The sequence below is a fragment of the Tigriopus californicus genome, chromosome 5, assembly GCF_007210705.1.
Source record: "Tigriopus californicus strain San Diego chromosome 5, Tcal_SD_v2.1, whole genome shotgun sequence".
Taxonomy (NCBI): Eukaryota; Metazoa; Arthropoda; class Copepoda; order Harpacticoida; family Harpacticidae; genus Tigriopus; species Tigriopus californicus.
In genome coordinates this window covers 14,643,589-14,667,921 of record NC_081444.1, presented here as the reverse complement: position 1 = coordinate 14,667,921, position 24,333 = coordinate 14,643,589, and the positions used below count along the sequence as shown (strand labels likewise).

The following is a 24,333-nucleotide window of genomic DNA, read 5'->3' as shown; positions in this document are numbered from 1 at the left end:
TGACAATAAAATTTACTCAACAATAATGGGAAATACCATACTTTATTTGTCGTAAGGACGTGTTGTTTTTCCTTTGATATGTCTTGGTGATTCGAGACACAATTGAAGCAAGGCTTTTGAGACAGAATCGAATTGAAATAACAGAATGAAAGAAACATAGGACGCTTTTGTCTATGGACAAGTGGACAGAAGACAAAATCGTTTCTCCACTTTGGCGCCGCACAATGATCCTTCATGTCCTGGGGTGTGAAGCACCTCTCGAGAACGGGTTTGGACCCCATCCTCGCCACAAGATTTCGAGCAAGGACTCCATTGACCCCAAAGGGCCAAGACGCAATCCTGTTGACAAGGGGCTAGCCGACCTAAAACAAGAGGTTTCGTGATAAAGACCCGAAAATCAGTTAGTCGGCTTTCAACTCCTGACTTACACTTCTGCTTGCGTTCCAATTTCTTAGGACAACTCCTGCCATTCTCAGTTGGATAACGTTGGATCTCGCGGAACTTGCGCCTGAAGGCTTTGCCACAGGTGGCGTTGCACGCACTCCAGGGTGACCAGGCCGTGACAAGGCAATCCACAACTTTGCCCTCGTCCAGGTCAGACCAGGTAGACGCCTTAGATTCCTTTTCCCGAACCATCTCGGCCTGTCTCGCCACTTCTAATTGATGCATGATGTCTTGCTGTTTGTCTCGTTCCATTTCTAGTTCATCATCGGGGACCCTTTGATCTTGTTGAGCTCGTTCCATTCGAGCCGCCTTTTCCATCTCGAGTTTCAAGTCCATTTGAGCTTTTTGACCTGCCATGGCCATGAGCTTTTGCTTTTCCATTTGAGCAAATTTGGCGGCCATGGCGAGTTGCTTTTGTTTCTGCATGTCTGGGATGTCCGAGGCCATGAGCATTTCCGCTTGTTTTTGCATGTACATGGCCACTTCTTTCTCCCTCCGCTCTTTTTCGGACATGCCTGCAAAATCTCCTTGGTGGCCATGATCACTTCCGGAGTTCAATGACTGGTTTCCAGAGGGTGGCATCATCTCACAGAGCTTCATGCAATCATCATATCGCTCAAAGTTGTTGCTGTTCCCTCTGCATCCTCCGAAGATGAATTGCCCACACAATTTGGTTGAGTTGTCAAAATACCAACGAGGGAAATACCCTCTGCAAGGACCGGTCTTAAATAGATACGTATCACATCATTATCAATCCATTTGGAATCAATCGATTTCGAGGAATCTGAGATTGAACCACAAATCAAAAACAGTTAGCTATTATTCAAGCTTCTATTTAGCACAATCTGCCTGTCGAATCTCGAAGACAGAAAAGCGGTTTTGCATCTAATTAAACCTTTGAGGGCTTTGAGAGCCTTAAAAATGATAGGCTCTGTTTCGGTTGACGAATATTTTTTTCTCGTAAAGGAAAGCTAGTGAAATGGCTTCTCAGATCCCTGAAAAGCGCCAACAAAGCTCCAAAATGAACAGCTTTTCAGACTGTTGGCATGCACAATCTGTACTGTTTGGATTATTTGTCCCCTCAAAAACGAAGCAACTCAGTTTTAGTAACAATCACCGCACCAAATAGAAATCTGACAACTAAATAAACGAGTAGAGAGGGGCCCTTCAATGAAGTAAGGAAAAAGGGCTTCTTGAACGAATTAACAGAGCATGAAATGTCCAATATTGGTTCAAGTTCAAAATTTCCTTTGTGAGCCATTATTTGCCGACAATGTTCCAAGTGCTTTAGTGATATTGGTAATACTTCAAACAGAACGTCAATTGGGCTTCTTTAATAGCTGACCCTTCAAATATAAGGAAAATAGAAATAACACGTGCCAAAATGATGAATGAATATATCGCTTTACCTCTTTGGGCAGAGCACAAATCACTCTGGCATCGTCCAGGCTAAATTCGCAAGCAGATCTGCTTCCATCACAACTGGCCTTTTCCATCAGTTGAACGTTGCAATCGGCATTCGTTTGTTGTTGAGGAGAGACTTTGTACAGTCTAGTCCTTACTTTGAGGCCCTTTCCTGAAAATTAGGATTGAAAGTCACAAACATGCAAGTAAATATTCAAATTACATCTACCCCAGAGGGCAAACAGGAACCATGGCCTGCCACTGTTATCCCTTCGATGCCGTTTTCTTGCTCTTTTTCTTTTACCCTCGGTTCAATCATCGAAAAACGATTTTCCCATTTTCCTAACAAACTCGAGGTTGTAATGGAAAATTTTCTCTTCGGGTCTGGTGGCTTGACCTCAAAATTGAGGCCCAGAGGCTCAAAATAATGAATCTCTTTGAGGGCTGGGAACATGACTAGGTTGAGTATCGGGCAAAGATGGTGTTGGCACTCGAGTATTGGAAAAGATCAAAGATTGTGAAACAAAGCATCCGCCAAGGCATGGATGTGCTCACCACAACTGACTGAGCAAGGGGACCACTCGCTCCAGCTTGTCACGCCACAATGAGGATCATTCTCGGGATCATTGGGGCCATTGGGACCACCCAAATACTCGGGACAAACGGCAGTCTCTCCTGCACATAGAGACTTCTCCATTGTCTCCACATGAGGACACTTCTTTCGTCCCATTCGGTTGAAGAATCGCCGGGTGCGGGATTTAAAGCCTTTGCCGCACGTTGTGGAACATTCTGACCACCTTGACCACTCGGATGTGGCGCACATATCGTCAGGTAAGAACCCCGCTGGAGCTGATATGTAGAACCTATTTCCTAAGGGATGGTAAAGAAATGACGAGGTTGAATCTTGAACTTTTACCTTTTTTATAATTGCCTAGTAAGGGTATACCTTCGCAAATTGGAACGTCCGAGGCGCACATTTCTTTTTGGATCATCTGTCGGTCGCATCCTAACATGGCGGCCTTTTCGGGCATGAGAAAGGTTCTAGTCCTCATGGAGATTCCCTTTCCACAAGTGACAGAGCATGGCGACCAATCCGTCCATTCAGAAGCGTCACATCCGGGTACAGCGTGATCCTCGAAGGCTGGAAAAATGGAAAATTTGGCACAACTTAGACACTATGGTTCCAAGTCTGACTTGGGCTTCACAGAAGTTGAAACGATGATAAAAACTCTTTGAAAAGTCCAATGCATCCCATTTACATCTAGTGGAGCACCTATTTGGACCATGTTTCATCCACTTGATATGCATGAGAGAGGGGAAGCAATGGAACAGGAAGAGACGAGGGGGAACATATGAGACAATTTCCCCCTCTTTACACGACTCCTTACAATAAAGTAGACTAAAATGAAGAGGGACCGAGAAGTGGGATGGTAAAGAGAGTAGGAGAGAGTTTTGAAAAAGTAACTTGATTTATCCCCAGGGAATCAAGATGCCAAGTAGACCATGCTAAGACTGACAAGTGGAAATCAAGACCAAACTTGTAGTGTTTACATTCCACATATTTAGAGAAGTGGAAAGCTCATCTGCATTCTTGGCAAATGGAGGAGTGTTTGGCTTGTGGAAATTCTAATTACAGTAGAGATAATCTTGATCGAGCCGAGAGAGGCGTACATAAATGTTCCCATTTCATCAAAACGAAGGCTCCAACCAACTAACTACCTGTGCCTTCCTACCAGTTGGTTTATCATCTTGGCAACAAAGTTTTCCAGATCTCCGCTTCTTGGCTTTAGGTACATTGTTTTACTGTTTGAATCAGAGATGAGCTCAGAGGCATGTGCATTAATATCATTGAATGACACTAGCCTGTAGCACCAATATGTAAAAGGTAGTAGAGTTCGAAATTTCTGAATTGTTAGCCTATATTGATAAGAATGTCAAAAATAGCTACATAACCAATCAAAAAATAGGAAAGAAATTGAAAACGTGGAGCGATATTTATGATGCCTTCTTTTAAGATAGAAGTCGAAGGTTGCTCACAGGCCCTTTGAAGGGTAGATGGCAATGGCTTCTGATATTGATGACGTCAAATTGAAAACGTCCGCGAATTTGATTATTGAATTGGCTTCCTAGCAATTCGTCTGGTTTGTTGAAGGCAATATAATCTCACCCAAGGAATATTTGACCCCATTTCTTGAGGGGAAAAGAGTATATTGAAGCATATGGAAACAAGTGTGTTAGTTTAAGGCACTATTTTGAAAATCTACAGAGCAAAATCAAAATGACAATGCTCACTTGTTGCGTTTTGGGGAAATGATCAATAAAATCAGCCCTCAAGTCTAAACTTTCTTCTCAAGAAATAGAATAGTGAAATATTACATGGCAAATTGAAAATCTTTGGAACAACTAAATCTTTCAGAAGTTTATAAGTGAATCAATTCAGTGTTTGTAGTAAAAAAAAAACGATCTGAATTTCCCTCGTCTAGTTGGCTGATATTCATCCTTTTGTTCGCCAAGGGATTGGAATTCATCAAGTTTTAGTACGCAGAAAACTACTACTTGGGCGTTAAGAGTGAAAGGGACTTTGAATTCTTGGCATGCTCCGACAAAATCCAGCCTCTTTTTCACAAGCGAACTCGTTTCCGAAAATTGCATTACGATCCATCCCGGGGAACTCAATATGGCTGACAAAAGGGATTTGCCTTTCCTCTGGGAGATATTATCACTAAACACTTTCAAGAGAGTGAACTGAATCGGATAACAAGTTCCAAGATCCCTTCAAAAAGGCGTGTCCCCCAGAGCAAGTTTTCTCAAGAAGGCACTGGCATCGCGAAAGTTTGAAGGTGAATTTCAGTATTTTTGATGAGTTTGCGAGCTTGGGTCAGGAACCCGTAGACTAAGGAACCAAACTTGGGGAAAGTGCTCAGGAACTCTTCTTCCCCGAAAAGGTCGCTACTACAGATTGTTTGGTGGCTTTAGCTAAGAACTTAGAGCTGCCTAAGTTCACGATAGGTCACTAAAACCAACAATTGGTTTAGAATGACATTAGTTATCATGGTACAAACAGAGGACCCTGACAACAGATATCCAGCTTGTTCCCATACGTAAATGCATCCAAAAAAGTGTTGCGGTCCATGGATTTGTGAGCAAATCTGACCATTTTGCTTTGCCGTTCACAGGCACTCTCACGCACTCACAACCTTGGTTGCTCACACTCCACAAAGGCCGTTTTTTGACTGGCCTTAGTGTGAGTGAGTAGGAGGGCTATGGCCAGAGCACATTCACCTTCACCTCTGGGAACATGATTGGAATAATAAGTTATATCACGGTCACACTGAAAGAATATTACTGGAAAACAGCGGTAAGTTTGTTAACCACTTTTGGGACGCTGAGGTCGACCCAAGCAATAATCCGCACAGTGTGGACTATATCGATTTTACGCTTGGGTTCACAACAGACTGATTTGATAGCAGAAGATACAATAATGTTACTTTGATTCTATTATGAACATATGATACGCTCTGAAGGTAAATATGAACAAGATTTCTGTTTTCGAACACAAGGAGCCTTCACGAAACACAGCGAGTAAGTATCACATCTGGGATGATGGAAGCAAGCCTTTTTGGTGGGAACTTCCAAGCCCAAAAGCGGTCCAAATCATACAGTTCATCGCTACTAACCAATCCAGTGCATCAAGCCAACATGCCAGTTTGAGGTAGAAAACATAAAAGATCTGAGTTGGTAAGACTAGCATTTAGAATAAAATTTGATGGTCCACAAAGTTCTTGGAATCATTTGAATGCCTAGTAGGAATATCCCCTAGCCAAGTATGTCTTGCAAAAGATGAGTTAACCTATCTCCCTCGCTCTCAAATGTAAAGGCCTGCGTCCAAAAGTTTCTCCTAAGCTCCGTGTAAATGACAGATTGGAGTAGTGAATTTGTTGGTGTAAGTTTTCACAACCCTCACGATCCCACTTGTACCTAAAGCGTGCTCGTGAATATCCGAGAACATATATTCATCCGGGTGATCGTCGTAATCCGTTCCACAAGACTTTTTGTACAACCGTTGACGGGTGACCGTTAATTTGGCCAAGGGTTTCATCGGGGTTCCTGATGCGTTATAGAAGGGCTGCATGGGATCATCTGGATCTCTGGCTGTGATTCTGGAGTAAAAGACAGGAATCAGCATCAAGTATAAAATGACAGAGGAGTAGAGTCTTACCTTTTGATGGGTTGTTGAGGAAAAGTGGGCGAATCTGGAGATTCGTACGAGACTCCATTATCCACTCCAGCATCCCAAGGATACAAATAGAGCTCTTTTTTCTTTGCCCATGTGCAGTTCTTCATGCACAACTCCAAACCTGATACACCCACAATCCAATCAGGTGAAGGACCCAACATGGACACCTAAAAGTATTATTTCATGTCAAGATACTCTTTTACATTTGTTAAGGAAAACATGTAACATAATAGTTAAAATGGTCCTTCGTAATAGGTTTTGACGTTCTTGCAAATGGTTTTTTTAAGTTTCGAAAGGTTTAAATTGGCAAGTTCCTGTGCAAAGCGTAGCTGGGAAAGGTCATTTAGTGCACTTCTTTTAAAAGGTCGTTTTGAAGATGGATTCTTCAAATCCCGAGGAGTAGAATGCCGTTCATGCCAGGATTTGAACTAATGTCGTCACGTATAGTGAAACCTTTGCAACATCTCCAAATGGTTCAGAGACTTCTAAATAATCATCAAGAATTTCCAAAACGTACGCTGGAAGTACTTTGCTTTACGATGTTGCTTCAATACAGGGTAACGGAGGTACAATGTGCTTCAATAAAGGAAGCTAAAAGAATCGGATTACCGTGCCAAAACCTATTTTGTAATAAGCAGCAGTCCTGTCTAAGCCTTGGCAAGAAACCCATACAATGAGGGGGAAAGTGCACAAGAACACCAGCAAGAGTCCGTTTGGGCACTTACCAATGAAACCAGGTGGTTCTTGCGGTCTGTTCTAAATACAGCAAAGGTTTTGCCGTTCACGTTTGGATACCATAGACCACGAGCCTTGATGATGGTACGAATGTGCCGACTTTCGGCCTTCAACTCGCTTTCTAGCACTCTCGGGGATCCCCATTTGGCCACTTGAGCAAGACCTTTCGATGCGTGGCCATTATATTCCCATACCCTAAGAAATCAATTTGGATGTTGCTGTTAAGTGGCTCATAAATCTTGGCTCATTCATGCTGTCATTGATCAACTTCAGTTTATCAAACCACACGATATCCTTCGTTCTGATTAATCGAATCACGCCAATGTTACCCACTTAAATGCAACTCCTTTATTGAACTTTATAATTCCGTTTGTATGCGGTCACAGGGGTTCACAGCCCCAGACAAATCTCATAGATTGCAAGAAACTCACCGATAGTCGGCACTGTGGGACGCTCCAATAATATCGGAGAAGTGCAAAAGCCATTGACTGGATGGAAAGTCCTTGGGGTGTGTCTTGTCCGACCACAGACCTTCAAAGGTGACTTCATACTTGGATTCCTCACACGCACAACACGGATCGTTGATTTCATCTGGTTGGAAATGTTCCTCTATCTTGACTTCGCACAAATGGACCGACAATCTGCCTGAATCCATAGCCCAGGTTTTACTGAAAGTAGTCACCCTAAGTTAAGTACTCGCCGTCTTAAAGCAAAACAACAAAAAAAAAGCATGTTCATACTCATCGGCAACCACAGTGGCCTTAATGGTGACACAACCAGATCCGGCAGGGGGAGCGGTCCATAGGATCTAGAAGAGACGGGTTCCAAGTTAGACGTCAAGTGTTGCAAATTTAAGAGTGACACCCTGTCTGATGAACCTCAAAATCGAGGTTGGTGGGGTCTTGGAAAGGGCCCATTTTGCATCTCATTTCTCATCCAGGGTTGGTCCAATGTCAGTCAGACTTGAAATTATGGGGAAGAAGCGAGTAACTGTGCTAGCTGAAGGCAAAGAAAAGGAGCCTGTCACTCAATGTCAGGGCCCTCAACTCGAACTTGTAGGCTTGGGCTTATAAATTCTCTTCGGGCATGAACTACCCACTCGCCAAGTGGGCTCGACGCTTTTGCATTGACGTATTAATTAGATTATTGGGCCATGCAACTTTGGAAGAGATAACAATTCCTTGAGATTTACGGCCCAGGCATTTGCCGCTGAAACAACAGTGCCTACTTGAATCTCTGATTTCTCCACATCAGACGTCTGGGTGACAGTATTTGTGCAATGGTCCGAGAATCGGGTCAAAACGTCCCCCAAGAGTTGATAGCTGCCGGAACTACCGGCGGGAGGTTGACCAAAGGATGAATGTTGGTTGGGCCACTCCTCTGAATTTTCCACCACTAATAGAAATTCTGTGAACTTCTTCTCTGTCAATTTGGTTTTATCGCCCTAGAAAACAGGTAGAAGAGGTTGTTTAGCAATCTGCACATACTACCTAACGGGCTAATTTACAACATTAGGACTGTTACCAAAACTACAAGAAGAATTGGTATGCTGGACACTGAATGAAATTGAAGAGCAAGTGATCAGTCCGTCATGTTATCCAAGGCATCAATTTTACGTGATAATTTAAAATAGACATATTTAATTCACGCAAAATATAAATGAGCACAAAACCCCATTATAAATAGATATGGAACAATCAGCCCAATATGCCTTACTTAGGCCAGCGTATTGTGAGTAAAGTATTTCCCATTTAACGTAAGAAAGCTTTTGTGGCATTTAGGAGGCAAGAGCATACTTCACGTATGGTCACTTCCACCTCTTTTGAATGTTCTATACTCTAAAATAATACAAAAAAGCGAAATGAATTGCGTGTTCTGACTTTTTAAGTCAATAAATTCTAACCATTTGACTCGTTATTGGTAAATGATGAACCGCATCTCGGGATACACGATTAGATTATACGGAAATAGAAAGATACATATTTGTATATATTTTACAATGTTAATACGTTTCCAATGAAGCCTTGAGCCGTTGCCATTTCTCGTCATCAGGCATATGAGAATTCAGAATTGTATGGATTAGTTTTATCCTTATAGAAAGACGGGTATCAAGTTGTATTGCAGATTCCACCTTCACGGAGCGCGAAGACATGGCTCTGATCTGAGGAGCTAACACAGCTTCCAACAGAGCAATCGATAACCCAACACCAGCTCCCACAGCTAAAAGTCCAAAAGGTGTTATGACGTTTGAGAAGCCAAGCTCTGATCCAGAGGCAGCCTCACATTCAGGTAAGGTTTGTTCCAAGTATTTCTTATAAAGCCTCTTCAACAATCCGGATTGTTTCATGAGCGTGATTTGCTCGTCGAAAGGTTCCAAGAAGATGCTATCTCTCTTAAACGGAAATACTATGGGATTTTTTATCTCGAAATCCGGCACGTCCACAATAGAGCACGGATATAGCTCGGACTGAATGACGGTTTCAATTTTCTGGATTAGTGCGTAATTATTCGTGGACAGATGTGGCAATGCTTCGGATAAGTTGGTAAGCATGGCCAACGAATTCGTTAATCTCCTTTGATGAGCTATAAATCGGTCGGAGCCTTCTGGACTTTTCGCAAAAATCTCTTCAACCACTCCTCCTTGGACATATGCAATGGTCATATCAGCATCTAAGGCATCTTGGAGGGATCTAATAGGCGGGGTAAGGAAAACCACAGCTAAAAAGGCGTTCATCTGAGATTTGTACACAGAAAATACGACCAATGTGAACATCATGAGCGAAAACATGGACATGTTCAAGGACATGCTGTTAATCTTAAAAGCCGTTGATTTTTGCACCAAAGCCCTATAGACAGCCTCCATGGCCTTGAAGGACGAACAGCAATGGCTCTGTCCTAGTCCGTGGAGAATCAAGTACAGAATTGCCGATGACAGGATCAGAGTGACAACGATGAGAAGCCAAACGGTTATGGAGAACTCCTTGATGTAGTTCTCAGCGTTCATGCTCCGTTTTGTTGATGCCTTCACAAACATCCGGGTCCTGAAGTGGGTGGTAGCCTGGGAGAAATCGGCGATCTCTGTCCTCTCTGGAGTCATGGAGGCTCCACTCACGCAAATGTCGGCCTCGTCACGAACAAACAAACTCATCATTCCCCGCCAAGTACCACTTGGGCCTTTATGGGCCCACACACCAACGTCAGGGTTCTGAATGTATTCGATATTGAGCCCAAGTGTTTCGCAGATCGTCTCAAATAGTTCCAAATGAAACATCGGAATCGTGGGAGAGACGAACAACGGGGGCCAAACGTCATAAACGGCTCGGATGGTCAAGTTACGGATGTTGGATATCCTTGGGCAGGCTGGGAAGGAGCTTGTTCCAGATGCTTTTTGAACCAGTCGAAATTGTTCCAAGTCATCGATGGGCACTAAACATGGAGAAGCAGTATCGAGAAGCAAAAATACGAACCAGAGCCAAGAGCCTCTCCATAGTACTTGCATGGTTCATGTGAGACAACAAACTGCGGTCGGTAAGCGCTTCAAGTTTTATTAAGATTCGCTTGCTCTCTTTAAACTAGCGTCGGCCTTAATTATGCATTAGAGATAAAAAAAAAGCCTTGAATCGCCATTTGACATTTCAAGGAGCGGTTTACAAAGCTCTTGCTTGGTAAAGAAACAACACTTTCGAGCATGACGATCCAAGGATGGCTATTGGCCCTTCTTGCCATATTTAACCCATTGGAATTATTGCACTTGGTTTGTCGAGTGTCCCAACGGCCCCAACTCTCGGCCTCCGCTTGTGTAACTATTGTTAACCATTAGTTGCCCTTTAAGTAGGAACACCATTAAAGTAGCGATCCCAACAAGTAAAATTAGTCGTTCGACTGACGTGTATATGGTCTGGAACAATTTGAAAAGCTATGCATGGATAGCGGTGTTTTTGTTAAGGTATGCATTTGCTGGGTCATAATAGTTTTTGTTCAGCCCATTATTTTGTTCCATCATCATCATCATTAACTACTATGCAGTTGTAAATAGTGTTGTAAATGCCTTCTAGCTATTACTATGATGGTTGATTTTCCGCTTATTTCAATTATTGTTCTTTCTGACTGAAAGGGGGCCCTAACAAAGCCGCCTCTTGTTTACCTTTAAGGCGTTAGCTTCCTATTGGTAAAAACCATATTATCGTACATGAACCGTCATCCTTTAATCTTGAGCACGTGGACTATCAAATATAGGGGTTGTTAAGCCATGAACCAGATCAATCATTAATTCAAATTAAGTTATTTAAGATTAATTGGATTTGAAGTGAAGTTTTAGAAATCAAGTTTTACTAATGGGAGAATTTTCAACTGATTTTTCAAAAACACGTGATATTTTAACAGAATCACTTAACAAACATGAACGCTATATACTTAGCAAAATTATTGACAAGTTGGGTGAGTTATCGCACCTAGAGAAATTCCAATTCAATCCATGAATGATATTTTTTTGCTTTGGATTAAACCAAACCTAAAGCAAGCCAAGATTCAGGATCTTGGACTGAAAGTTGTTTCATCAAGAACAATTACAAGTCATTTAATAATTGAAAAGTTCCAAACTATTCTAATTAGATGGATCGTATTACTTTAGAAGATGAAAAGAGGAGATTCAACATCCTTATATACTCTTACTCGTACGTTCATCATTGTCTTTGTTTACATTTAGGTTCCAGCCAGACACAAAATCTCGCTTAGGACCGTTAACAATGGATCAAAGTGCATCAAATAAGGCCCAGAACCTCCGTAAGAGGCGCTACTGGGAAGGACTAAGCGTGATTAAAATATGAAAATCGAATCTATGTCAAATGACTTGAATAATGTCATGGAAATTATGTTTGAAATGAGTTTAATCGAAAATGGTATCACAATGATTAAAAAAATTAAAATCGTATGAAGGGACGCTTTTTGAAATCTCATTCAACGGAAGAAGCTTGTGTAATACATAAAAGTATATGATACACTTCAGGCTTTTACTTATTTAACGCTTTTTCAATCCTATTTGTACCTTGTGCCTTTGGTCATATTGCCGTAAATGAAAAGAAGATCGATTGGCCGAATTTTTGCATGTACCACTTTGAAGCCTTAAAATGTGCCTATGATTCGGGCCGCTTCAGACTATTTTTTTTTTCGGTGCGGACTTCCTTACCGCTACCGGGCTTGGAATTCCAGCAGTTCAAGACGAGAAATTTATTCGTTTTCCTTAACTTTTATTTAGATATATTACTTGATCAACCACGAATTGGAGTTGGCTGATCTGGCTAATCCTTGAATATAAGGTTGATCCGGAATTTTAGTCAAAAACTTGTCCAAGTCTGACTTAAATCTTGCTACTGGATCAACCCCTACATAAGCCCTACGAATATTTGAGGGCAGCAAATTGAACAATGAAGGAGCCCGAGAAAGAAGAGAGTTGGACTTCATTGTTTTAACTAGCCTGGATTCTCCAGGGCTTGAAGGTGCTCTCAAAACGCACATTAAGCCTCTACGGTCACTACAATTGACCCTAAATCCTGGGTTGGGACAAAGCTCATGAATGCTCTTGAAGACGTACGGTATCAGATAAGATTATTATCTTATAAAAGAATTTGTTCAGGCAACCAAATTTGAACCAAAAACTATGGTCCTTAAACTTGATTAAAACCTAAAAAGAGTGTTCTAAACCATGTTGTGTTTTTTGAACTACTCACGAATGTCACCAAAACAAACACACTCGCTTGAGTCTCCTAACGAAATAGGGTGCACGAGAGAAGCTTAAAAGTCTGAGTATGAAATGCAATACAGTTTGATTTCACTTTTTATTTATCTATCTTTAGAGCTTTGAAACGATCGCTGCTCTTCGCTAGAAAGGGTCACTTACGATCTTAAACTTGAATTACTAAGGGAGCCTAGTTTGTGTTTTCGACAAATGGCAAGGCCATCAAGTAGTTCTTATGAGAGTGATTTCAAATATCATAGGACTTTCACCTATGGGTTCCTATCCTCAATTCTTAATAGTGAGAAATCGTTATTCATACTAAAAACAATACATATTTGTATTCAACCGATATTTGTTTGATGCTTTCAACCTCAATAATCCCATATAGTCACTCCCAAATGTATTGTATATACCATGCGAGCAATTCCAGCGTATTGTGGCCAATCTTAGTGCAACCATAACATGCAGAGTATTCCACGAAACTAAGCCTCTTGAGGGAGCCTTGTGTGTTCCCTTTGGTAATTATAGATTCCATATGTGGCTCCCAGAATGAAGGAGTCTGAGGAACATGGGTTTTCCATGTCTGTGGGCTACACAAAGTCTCTTGAGATTTAGATTTTCTTGTCCATTTTGTTTGACTTGTCCTTTGCGGTGTAGGTTTTGAGGTCTCACTCGGGGTACGCATTATTAACTTAGTATTGTCTTGCGCTGAGAGGATCATTATTAAGAAAAGTGATGAAGCACAATGGCTGATTGTGAATGTGCTCTCGCCACTTTTCTTCCTTAGGGATAATCGCCACTTCAAGGCAAAAAAAATGAAATAGGCCATTTATTTGAAGAACTTGTTCCTTGATAGAGTGTAAAGAAAATTTCTGCAATAAGTCCTGCCATAGCAAGGGTAAACATTGGTGAGAATAGAGCGTCTATGATTTTGAGCACGTGTTGGCAAAGCTATTATAATGTTGTTCTTAAAATTTTAATTCAGAGTCCACAAAGCTTAGGTATAACGAAGCTAGGTTTGACAGGAGTGTCATATGATTATATCCTTGTCTAACATAAGATGAGATCAAAAAGTTATGTTAATATGTTTAAAAACGTGTTAAACCGATAAATAACATAAGTGTAACAAAATTTGATCTTGTCGAACAATGCCACTGACAAATTGCAAGGACAAAAAAAAGCCACTGACAAATTGCAAGGACAGCATGAATAATTAGTATATTAAGATCATGAGTTGACGTCACAACTTTTTTTCGGTAAAAAATGACACGCCATCTAATTTGTTCAAGCTCTGATGTGTTTTTTTAATCACAAGTGTCGAAAGGAACTTTAGGCAAAGAGTCAAAACAAAAACGCAAAAAATAGTGAACTAGGCAAAAAAAAATCCTTAACGTTTCAATTTTTATTGGAGATGAAACTGTTTTGATGAATTCATACCTAAAAGTCGAGGAAATTCCCTGTCCCTAACCTCAAAAACCGAGTAACATGACAATGGTACTTCTATATAAATTATTTGATCCCTTGCCAATAGCATACTTTCCCAACTCTAACCCTGATACGTAAACGAAATTTGATGTACGTCATCCTACCTTGGTTCCAAAGAAGTTGGATGTTTTTCCCCCGTCATCTCATCACTTTTTTTGTCTTTTCTCCTTTTTTTATTATTCCTTTGTCTTTCACGTTGCTTTATATTGATATTTCTTGGAGATGAACTTAATAAACGCAATATTTGATACCCGTTTGGAAATTCAGGTAGCTGAGTTTATATGAATAAACTTGTGGCTGGCAATCCGACTGAATGATAAAAAGGCTGGCTTATAAAAATCTTGGCGCTAATGCGAAGAAAAATAATTTATTCCTTTACCCCAGAAAGGGATCCTGAAAGTTTGTTTGTCAACAAAACTAACTTCATTGAAAACATCTACAAAGCAATAAGATAGTCAAAATGAGAAGGTCATCATCATCTTATAAGATCACGTTCTTGTTCTTATTCAATAGAGCGAACCAGTGGGTGGCTTTTTCAATTATACAGAGTCTGTCTTCTCCTACATGTTCAATATGAGAGTATATGAGTGTTCTGGTCTTTAATTCCACTAACCGGGGTTTTTCATGTTGGCCGCCTAATACCAAATTGAGATCATACAAGGGAGAATAACAGTTTTTTTCCAAATATTCTCCCAAAGCACATGGCAAGAATGTTGAGAAAGAAATCCAATTTTAGTCGAGCCCTCACAGCTGTCTTTGAGCACAACCCACCGAAATTTGTGGATAATGCACTTTTCAATGAATTCTTTGTCCTTTCTCGGTTCCAAGTCCATACCTTGAAAGCCTGGACGGCCAATAAAGTTCTTGCTTTGCCTTAAATTGGTCGGGTTTCGACTTACGGAGAAAAGCCTCTAGAAGTAACCGGTAACCGATTGAGCTGTATGTTTCTGGCGAGGAGAAAAGTGGGACTCGAAACCATTCTATTGGATTTGCCGTCAATTTTTCCCTTTTCAATCCCAGAGAAACGTGGGGACCAAGCTTGGTTGCTGGCTTGGTGGGTGGGTGCTGGGATAGTGGTTAGGGCGTGTGAAATTGCCCCTTTTTCAAGGAGGCATCCAAAATGCAATTTTAATCCTGATCCAAACATTTGGCACGTGCTCGACAAGTCGGAAAAAGAACCTTGAATTCTCGGAGCCTTATTCACTCGGAAGAGCGAAGATATTTTCCACAAGCCACATGTTCATCACTCACGCTACAGCAGAGAATCGAGTAAAGCACCCTTTGGGGAGTTTGGTATGCTTTGCGCTAAAATTGCAGCCCAACCCTGTTTGGCAAAATGAATGAGCGAGGCTGGCAAACATGAGATCGTCGGACCCTGGTTGTGTTGGAAGGCGGGGGGGCGGGGGGAAGGTTTCATCTGATGTAAAACTGCCTTGAGGTTCCATTTGGTCTCCCAAACTCGAACCCAAAGGTACTACGGATATATTCCAAATAGAGACTTCAGTTAATGGGCACTAAATCATTGGAGTACGCTCCATGAAACTACTACATTTGAGGGCATGGGAAATTCCACGATCCGAGATGGATCCCGAGCTCGAGATAGAATTGAAACCCTCCACCTTTAACGAGAAACTAGCACTGCAGATGAGATTTTTGAGAGCAAAGAGTGCTTCCTTAATTGAGACGACCCTCCTACTTTTTGAGTTTTTTTGTTCTCATCCATGGAACGAGTTTAATTGAGGAGCAAATGATCTCTCTCCTTTCACGTGGAACCCTTGAAATTAGCTTGGCTAAAAGGACACATTTTTCCTTCTCTACCAAAAAGTTTTCCTCCTCCATCCATCTAAGCAGGGAACCCTCCCTCCTCGTCCTCCTCCTCCGTCCAAGAAAATCCTCCAGGGATGCGGGTTTGTGGGCCCATTTAAGCCGTCGTCATTTTGTCTCGGGTTCTCTAAAGACCCACGTGGAAAATGAGTTGGTCTGAAGCATGAAAACTCCTCGAGGGCTTTCAGGTGAGGACTCGCTAATGAGACTATTAGGCTTTAATAGCGACCCTGACTCAAACAACGTTAGGTTATGGAACAATTGGGAAATGGGACAAGATCTTGGACCATTTGGGAGGAAGTTTCATGATCCTTTGAGTGGCGTCACATTTTTACCGAAAATTGAGGCCACGTTGGCTTTCATCTACGCTAAAGAAGAGCAATCAACATCATCTGGCCAATCGAATGCCCTCCAAAAAGCCCATCTATTAGCTCGGCTGGACAAATGTAAAAGCCGTTTAATGTGTAAAGCACTTTCTGTCAAAAAAAGATCTGTATACATAACTGGGAATGCAAACGCGACAAGCAGGAGCTACCGTCCTTACTCAACCTCACCCAACAAAAACGTCCAGCAACGCGTTTGAGTTTAAAGCAACTTCAATTTGGAACTCTATGCCAGAAGAGGCAAGGAGAGAACCAGACCCAATCTTGCTCAAGAAAAAAATGAAATGCTTTGTAAAAACTCTGCCAAACTAATTCTAACGACAAATAATTTTGCAATTAAAAGTATACTAACACTTGAGAAATATACATACATGTACATACATGTACATACATACATGAGACGAGAGATTGGAATTAAGTGAAGCATAGCAACTACAACAAAAAGTGTTTGTAGGTTTGATATCATAAAAGATAGTGGTCGAATCCATTTCATGTCTATTGAAACATACACCGTGGTCCGAAATTTTTGTTTCCTAAATGTGAATCAGATTTTTTACTCTATGTGTCAATCAAATTGATGTATTGTAGAAGTCGGAACAAATTTGCTCGTTGAGCTCCGAGCAACTTCTTGTCTAACATTGGACACTAAATTGGGAAAACCCTGAAGATGATGCCACTAAAAACCAATTTGGATCTGTTTGTGGCAAAACAAGGAGGGATGAAACGAAAGATGCAAGTAGTGAAATGAGTGGTTACAATAAAGCATGGCTAGCCATCAGAGGACATATATTTTAGGTTTAAGCGATAAATGACCACTAATGAGAGAAACGTTTTCTATTAGTGGTCGTGTTCAATTTTTACTTATCAGAATATAAACCATGACAAAACGATGACGCACGCCGCAACCAATTCTGGGCACTTAAATTTTCAAAACTTGACTTTAAGTGAAGAAATGCATGGCTTACCCTTAAACTAACGGTGTAGAGGTTCCCAGGTTCATAATGCTCTGGGTTTCCACTGACAGTTAAATAGAAACCGGCATCATCTTTCGCCGGCGCTGTCATGATATCCGGAGGCTCTCGCATCAAACATTTGCCTTGAACCATCGCCAAACAGACCCACTGAATCCATAGAAGTACACAAATTTTGCTTTTGGCATCCATTGCCAAGCTTTGTTAAGCAGTTTTGAGAAGTTGAAAAGAATAGCTCCACTTTTCCAGCTTCTTCGGCCAACTTAAGTAATTGCCAAATGAAAACCCGTTCTTAAACAGGGACGGTCTATGGAGGCTCACTCTCACTCAAATCCAGGCAGGATTGTTGACTGTCAATTTCGGACTTTGGTCTTGACTTTGTCAACCCCGGCGAGTTTGGCCTCAAATCTCTTTTGATCTGAAACAAGAACGAGAACGTTAAGATTCGTTTTCGCACATTGGTCGACGACATTCATCAAGCTAATCATGCTTTGGCAGAGGAGAAGTCTTTGTTGGTGATATCCTACTCTTTTTGAATAGCCTTCCATTCATTTTGTGTGGGAAGAAGCCGCTTCAATTATCTGTGAAAAGACGGCTTAAACACACCAAGTTTCCTCAAATGACGGAGGAGAAAAAAACCGACCAAGGCTGGCTCTCCTTGAGCCTGGTGTCCGTAGTTTAAGTGTGGGAACACTTAAGGAGGTAGACGACGATGAGGCCACGAGGCTCTTAACAAATGGAGGGTAAACGATGCCCTGATGGCTCAAAAAGAAAACGAGATGGAAAGAAGGAGAGAAAGAACGAAAGAAAGAAAGAGGAGGCCAACAAGAGGGAAGAGCTCTCGGCTCACATTAGAAGGAGACAATCTTGAGAGTCTTAGTGGCCACACTGAAGGTTGGTTGTGTTAATAGAGGAACCCTTTCGAGGCTCCTTTCACTTGATCAGGCACGGGAAATGTGTTTATCCATCCATTCTGTTATGTGTGATGTGTTTTTGTGTGTGCATGTGTGCGAGTGGATCCAGGGGCCAGAAAGAGCCTTTTTTTTCTTTCGAGACTTTGTAATGTGGGTAGAGGCTTAATTCGTCTCCGCAACCTTAGGCAAACTTTCTTAGGCAAGATTTCCAAGAAAACCTCTTACACTAGAGAGGGATCCCCACCACTTAAAATGTTGTTGGACGAGACAGGGCAATGGTTTTTGACCAAATCATGGTCTCCTTAATCCATTGACTATGTATGAATGAGTCCCGTTCCATGTATTCTGGGAGCCAGAAAACAGTGCATGAGATGGGAGAGGCTCCCTAACTTCCTAATCTTATCCGACAAGGACTACTCTTGGGGCTTTGGGGACGGAGGAGGAGTGTGTAAATTTCATCAATGTCAAGCCACTAATCCCCAAAATCTCTCGGCTTCTCGATCTCAGCCAAGCCCACCAATTTTTCTATACAACAACGAAACCCTATGGATATACTTTACTAGTGCACAGTATTCTGGGACGTGGAAGTTATTTATAAGCATGTGGCTTGTCAGAGATAGATAGTTGCATACAATATTGATTTATCAATTTGTAGGTTCATTATCCGAGAGACCATTAAGTAGCACAACACACCTGGGCCTGACTGCGGTAAATGATGCAACGCCCTAAATCAAATGACTTTGGGGTTACGGTACCTCAGAAATCTTTGCTCGTTAGGGGCAGATGTGTAACAGATTTCATAATCAAGATTATGGGAAAAAAATGGCCGCCATGTTGAGTGTTTTCAATGAAAGTACAGCAGAGCAGCATCATTTCAGAATTCGCGCTAAGGGCACTACTCTCAGACATGATCCATTTTCATTTTCCCCGGGACATGTGATCGTTTGATCGGAGATCATCGGCGCCCGTTTAGGATTTCGAGGATGCATGTAAGTGTTGTCGCCAGTAAATCTTCCGGATAAATGCATTTTCGGCCCGACTTTTCCGGCCTCGTCTGTGCCCAAATGTGGCACGATCCAACAATCCCCGGAGCCTTATGAAGAAATAATGGTTGCAAGCACCCATGGGCCACCGACCTCACGAAGACAAACACCCACAACAAACAAACACACTCACACATTGGGATCATGTCCGATATGCACTTTCCCACCGTACACAACAGGAAACAAAAGGCTCCCTCCTGGTCTTGGCTTTTGTGGTACAGGATGATGCCATCTCGCCTAGTCAAGGTTGGCCTTTGATATCCAAACTGGGTTGTTCACCGTGACCAATGAATGACCAGTGCGTACGTACGTAGTTGAAAGTCAATCTAGGGTTCCTACTCAAATATGGAACTGACTCACACATTGCGTTGGTTGGCAACGTGGTAATAGGGCTAATTCATCATTCGAGTCAGGCTCCCATTGGACAAATAACGCATACTGAGTCTTTGAATGTCGCCTGGCTTGAGGACTTGAGTACATAGTACACCTCGCCTGAACTTGCCAAATCACGACCATCAACGATTGGTGATGAACTCGGTTGGCATTGATACCGTGGTCTTTCACGGGAAGAAAAACCTCGAGGCTGTGCAATGTTGCTTATCCAAGCCCCCATTTTCTCGGTTTACTACATAGCAACGGCTTAGGAAGATAATATTATGGCTCCTTGATAGCGGTTTCTTCCTTCACCATTCTCCCGACTTATCCTTGAAAACTATATTGCATTCCAGGCCCTGGATAGGATACTAAGGGGTAAGAGGTAAAGGGTAGGTTTGTTGATTAATTTATAAAACGTGGTTTCTCTCATTGCCAAAGATCAGAACCTACTCTAACCTAGTGAAAGGGCTTGGTATCTTTTTTTAAGAAACCCTTTGCCTCCAGAAAGCAAATATTGTAACTGAATTGAACAAATCTCTTTCTGATTGTTTACAGTTTGCCCTCAAGCTCCTCTCACGAGTTCTAATTTAGTTAAAGACCAACTTGTGGACCTCACCCTTCGTTTTCTCCAACAATAAAACCCAGAATGTGGAGGCCCAAAAAAACCACAGGGCTCCCCTCCAGGACCTCCTTGAGAGATCCTTGCCATTTTCTCTCCACCCGTTGGCCTCCTTACGACAAAGTATCATCCATAACGTATTCCACCCATGCCCATTGGCCCCTGTCATAGTAGCAAAGGGAAAAAGTAGCTGATGTGAGTGAAGGGAACATGTTAATCAGGAACAACTCACAAGCAGGCTTGGCCTTTGCTCCGCCATAATAACCAAGGCCACAAAGGGTCCGACTTTCATAAATGGATCAAGGGGGAAACAAGACGGAACACGATTCGCGAGTTATATGAGGGGAAGAAATTGCCATTCTAAGATATCATCAACGACCAACCGTTTAACCGTTTCAGACAAGACACAAATTCGATGTGAACCACCTCTAAGGCAGAAATGTGGGAAAGTTCTATCATTTAAAATTTACACCTACCTGTAACGATGAACAATGGATCACCACCTCCCTCGTCGATTTCCAACGAAGCAATCAAGTGATGTTGCTCTCCAATTTCGGGGTAATGCTTTTCCAATCCATCGTCTTGACAACAACTCGGTCTTTTGGTTTCTCTCTTTCTCCTGCCCTCACTCACTCTTCAAGTGATCTGTTCATTCGCTCGATGATAAGTAGGATATTATGGAAATCCACTCGGCAATCACTTGTTTGGTTTCACTGTGGCGAAGCCGAAACTATAAATCTCGTCCCTACAGCTCTTGTCACAGCAAACAAATATCAACCACACTCTGCCACCAACTGGTCTTGGAACAACCCAAGTTTCCAGTGAGGTTTGCTGGCACTAGCGGTTAGCCTGGAGAGATGAACCGAGGGCGACGGACTCAAAGGGCCAAGCCTCGGCGGGCTTATTCGGGCATTCCTCTTCGGGAAGAACGAAGGGAAGAACGGAAGGAACAAAGAGGGTGAAGAGGGGAAATCGAGTGAGAACGCGCAGGGATCACCCTCGAAACGGGAACTGATTTCGAATCTGACGTGTTGTCGCCATGGGCTAATCAAGGCCCTAAAAACAACAGAAGATTGAAGGGTATGGCCAGAGGGAACCAAAGTGGATGGAAAGCAGTGGGCTTGAAAATTGATTCGATCGTGGATGGGCGCTATTTCCCGGGAGAGTTGATTACACGACACTTCTTTGGGAAGTGCGTGGGCAAGTGGAGTAAATGGCTCCGCTAGAGGGTGTTCTAATGATTTACCCTAGTGAAATTGTGATATTTGGAAGTTGAAAAGAGAACTCTTTTACTCTTTTAACCATGCTAAGATCAAGGAAGAGGATAAAGTCGTGATGGAATAATTGTTGCGTCTGACTTGAATCCAGGCGGAAGATTCTTCAATGGTTATTGATGAGTGGAGACTCCGATAATATTTGAGTTTTAGAGGGGAAATATTTCAATAATGTTTGCCACCAAAGAGGCAAAGTATTGAAAAGAAAATAATTTAAGATAAATGAAAAGAAGGTCAAATATAAAAAGATTATATTGAGTGATCGAATATTGTTATTTTTGCCAAGTAGATCAAATGACAGGCATCAGAATCAATATCGATCCAGCAATACGTTTTATATGATTGAGTTTTCAATTGAGCCAAGATGGATTTATGACGTTAATTAGGTTATAATACCATAACCAATAGTACTATCTTTTCTACTAACAAACAAATGTTAAAAATATCGTATTCTTTCTTTGGAACGGCACTTATGTAGAAACGCAAATTGTGTTGTGCTGTTGCTACCAAAACATAAGCCATTGTTTCGACTTCTTTATTAAGTTCTTCCCCAAAGGTCTGTTTTTTAAATCCTTTGAACCATTTAGGCTTTTTCGTTGTAGGTTTGAGGACTTTTTAACCACTCTTGGTTGTTCATTTATCACTAGACCACTTACTTTGAATATTAACCTTTAGAAAGTGAATGGTTTTTCTAATTTGCATTTGCTTTGCAAACATCCAGCTAAAATAAGTTTTGGACAAATGCAATGCTATGCCAAATACCATAACGATGCTCACCAATGTCAAAGTTTACCAAGTATTTCAGATCAGGATTGCAGCAAAAATTGTAGCGCTGTAGGCAGGGTTTTATTTCCCAGGCCAAAATGTACAAAAAATGACGTATTTGTATCAAAATGCAACATTTTCGCCAAGATGTCTAATTGATGTTGTGTGTTACAAAAACTTTTTATCAAAGCATCCAATGTTAAGATCATTTGAAACCAACCCCGTTAATTTTGCGGAAATTTGAAAAAAAACACCTGATTATTTAAAAGTAAAAATTGAACAACATATTTAAATTGTTTTGGAGTCCCAATTAATGAAGCATCTTGAGGGAGACTTTTCCTCAGTGCTAAAATTGTTTATCTTAATTTAAAGGTTTATTGAGGTTACAATGGAACAAATCGGACCAAAGAGCGTTAAAACGTTGATTCTTCAATATCATTCTAGAGATCGAGACAAGTTTAAAATATCGTTGGATGTTGGTTATCAAAAGTTTTGAGTTTTTGAATCGGTTTTTGTTCATTGAAAGCGAATTTAAAACCAATTTTCTAATTACAAATTGTTCCTCTTCTTTTTGAGCAAAACAAAATAGAAGATCACCGACTCCTTCTTGAGGAGTACCTGACAAACTTTTTTATTGACCTTTGAACGTATGAAAACAAGGTGTATCTTTGTATCATCCCACAAACGCCTGCCTACCCACCCCATGACACTGGTTGGTTTCTGGCGACAAAACATGGCCTGCATCTCGTTTACGATTGAACAAGTTTCATAAGAAAAAATCAGCCATTTTCTAATGTTGAATGCGGTGGGTTATAAACAATACCTCATTTGTCAAAAGAACAGAACTCTTGAGTTTGCTCCAGCAACTCCATTCCCCCACCATTTTTATCTTCTTGGTGGTTTCAGATGGCACGTGGGTCGTGATCTTTCTTATACCTTTAGGCCCAGGTCATCTCAAACAACCTGGAGTGTCGTTATTAACAGTCTTGTGATAATCAATTCGATACAAAGGTCCCACTCAGATCAGATAGCCTTCACTTTCAGTTGGTTGTCTATCCATCTCTCCTGGACCATGACTGATTGGACACTCGGACACTTTAGATCTAGTTAGATGGCTAGTCCTCTAGATCTAGCTAACAGTCCAGGGTGGGCAATTTTGAGAATCAGCTTGACTTTTGAACACTAAGTGGACAAAAGTAGACAAAAGTGGGCAAAAGCGGGCAGAACATGTTCAAAAGTAAGTACAATGGTCCAAATGGAGATTGACAATAAACAAATTTTAAACCGTAAATAATGTTATTTCTTCACCTAATTGCTGTGTCAACCAGCCAATTGAATCAGTAATTAATCAAATCTAAGCTTTCTTGAAATACATAAATATGAAGTAGCAACTAGCCTTTGCAGAAAACAGACAGATCGTTCCATTAATGTTTTTAATTTCCAAGATTTACACTCAAATCTCAATCTATTTTCTTGATACAATACAGCTTTGTAAAGTCAAAACAAATGTAATTAATATATTTTGAATGTGAAAGCACAAAGCTACACTACAGTAAGGGCATTGGGTGGCTGAGTAATTTTCACTAAATTATGTCTTAAATTTAAAAAAAAGCCTAGCAGCTGTATATCGAATATCCAATAATACTTGTATACCTAATAATACCTAATACTATAAAATAATACCTAAAACAAAAAATAAAATAATACCTAAGCAATAATACCTAAAACCTAACATATGCCTTTCTTAAAAAAAAAAGTGATTCTTCTCATTTTTTGACATCAATTGCATCTTTAAAAAGATAAAAAAAATGCCTAATTATTTTCCAAGTAACTTGCTCGTGGAAGAAAAACCATAAATATTATTTATAGTTTTACATCATTAAATTTTAGCAATTGGGTAAGATGTTCAATTTTTTACATTAGCTCTTTTCAAGAAGAAATCCCAATGGCACGTGTTCCACAGGGCGGGGCACATTCTAAAATTCCGAAGTATAGGAAGAATTTGTTCAAAAAGAGTTGCAAACTTGCAAAAAGGCTCCAGAGCAATTTGAATCCAGTAGTTGTGGCTAGCCTTCAAAGAAAGTTGGATTTAATCCAAGGTAGAATTAAGGCCTCCATTGAGACAG

The 24,333-nt window shown here is 41.1% G+C and overlaps 1 protein-coding gene across 1 annotated transcript; it reads right to left on the bottom strand.

The window, feature by feature from the left end:
• Positions 1-23: 23 nt before the first annotated feature.
• Positions 24-20,720, bottom strand: LOC131880256 (spondin-1-like; the record flags this gene model as incomplete). Its single annotated transcript, XM_059226843.1, is given in 13 exon segments — positions 24-362; positions 429-1,167; positions 1,854-2,020; positions 2,404-2,718; positions 2,795-2,989; positions 5,827-6,008; positions 6,068-6,252; positions 6,811-7,015; positions 7,252-7,488; positions 7,561-7,628; positions 8,049-8,264; positions 17,212-17,635; positions 20,645-20,720. Coding segments are annotated over 12 exon segments (2,898 nt in total). The 3' UTR covers positions 24-171.
• Between the last annotated feature and the right edge of the window lie 3,613 nt (positions 20,721-24,333).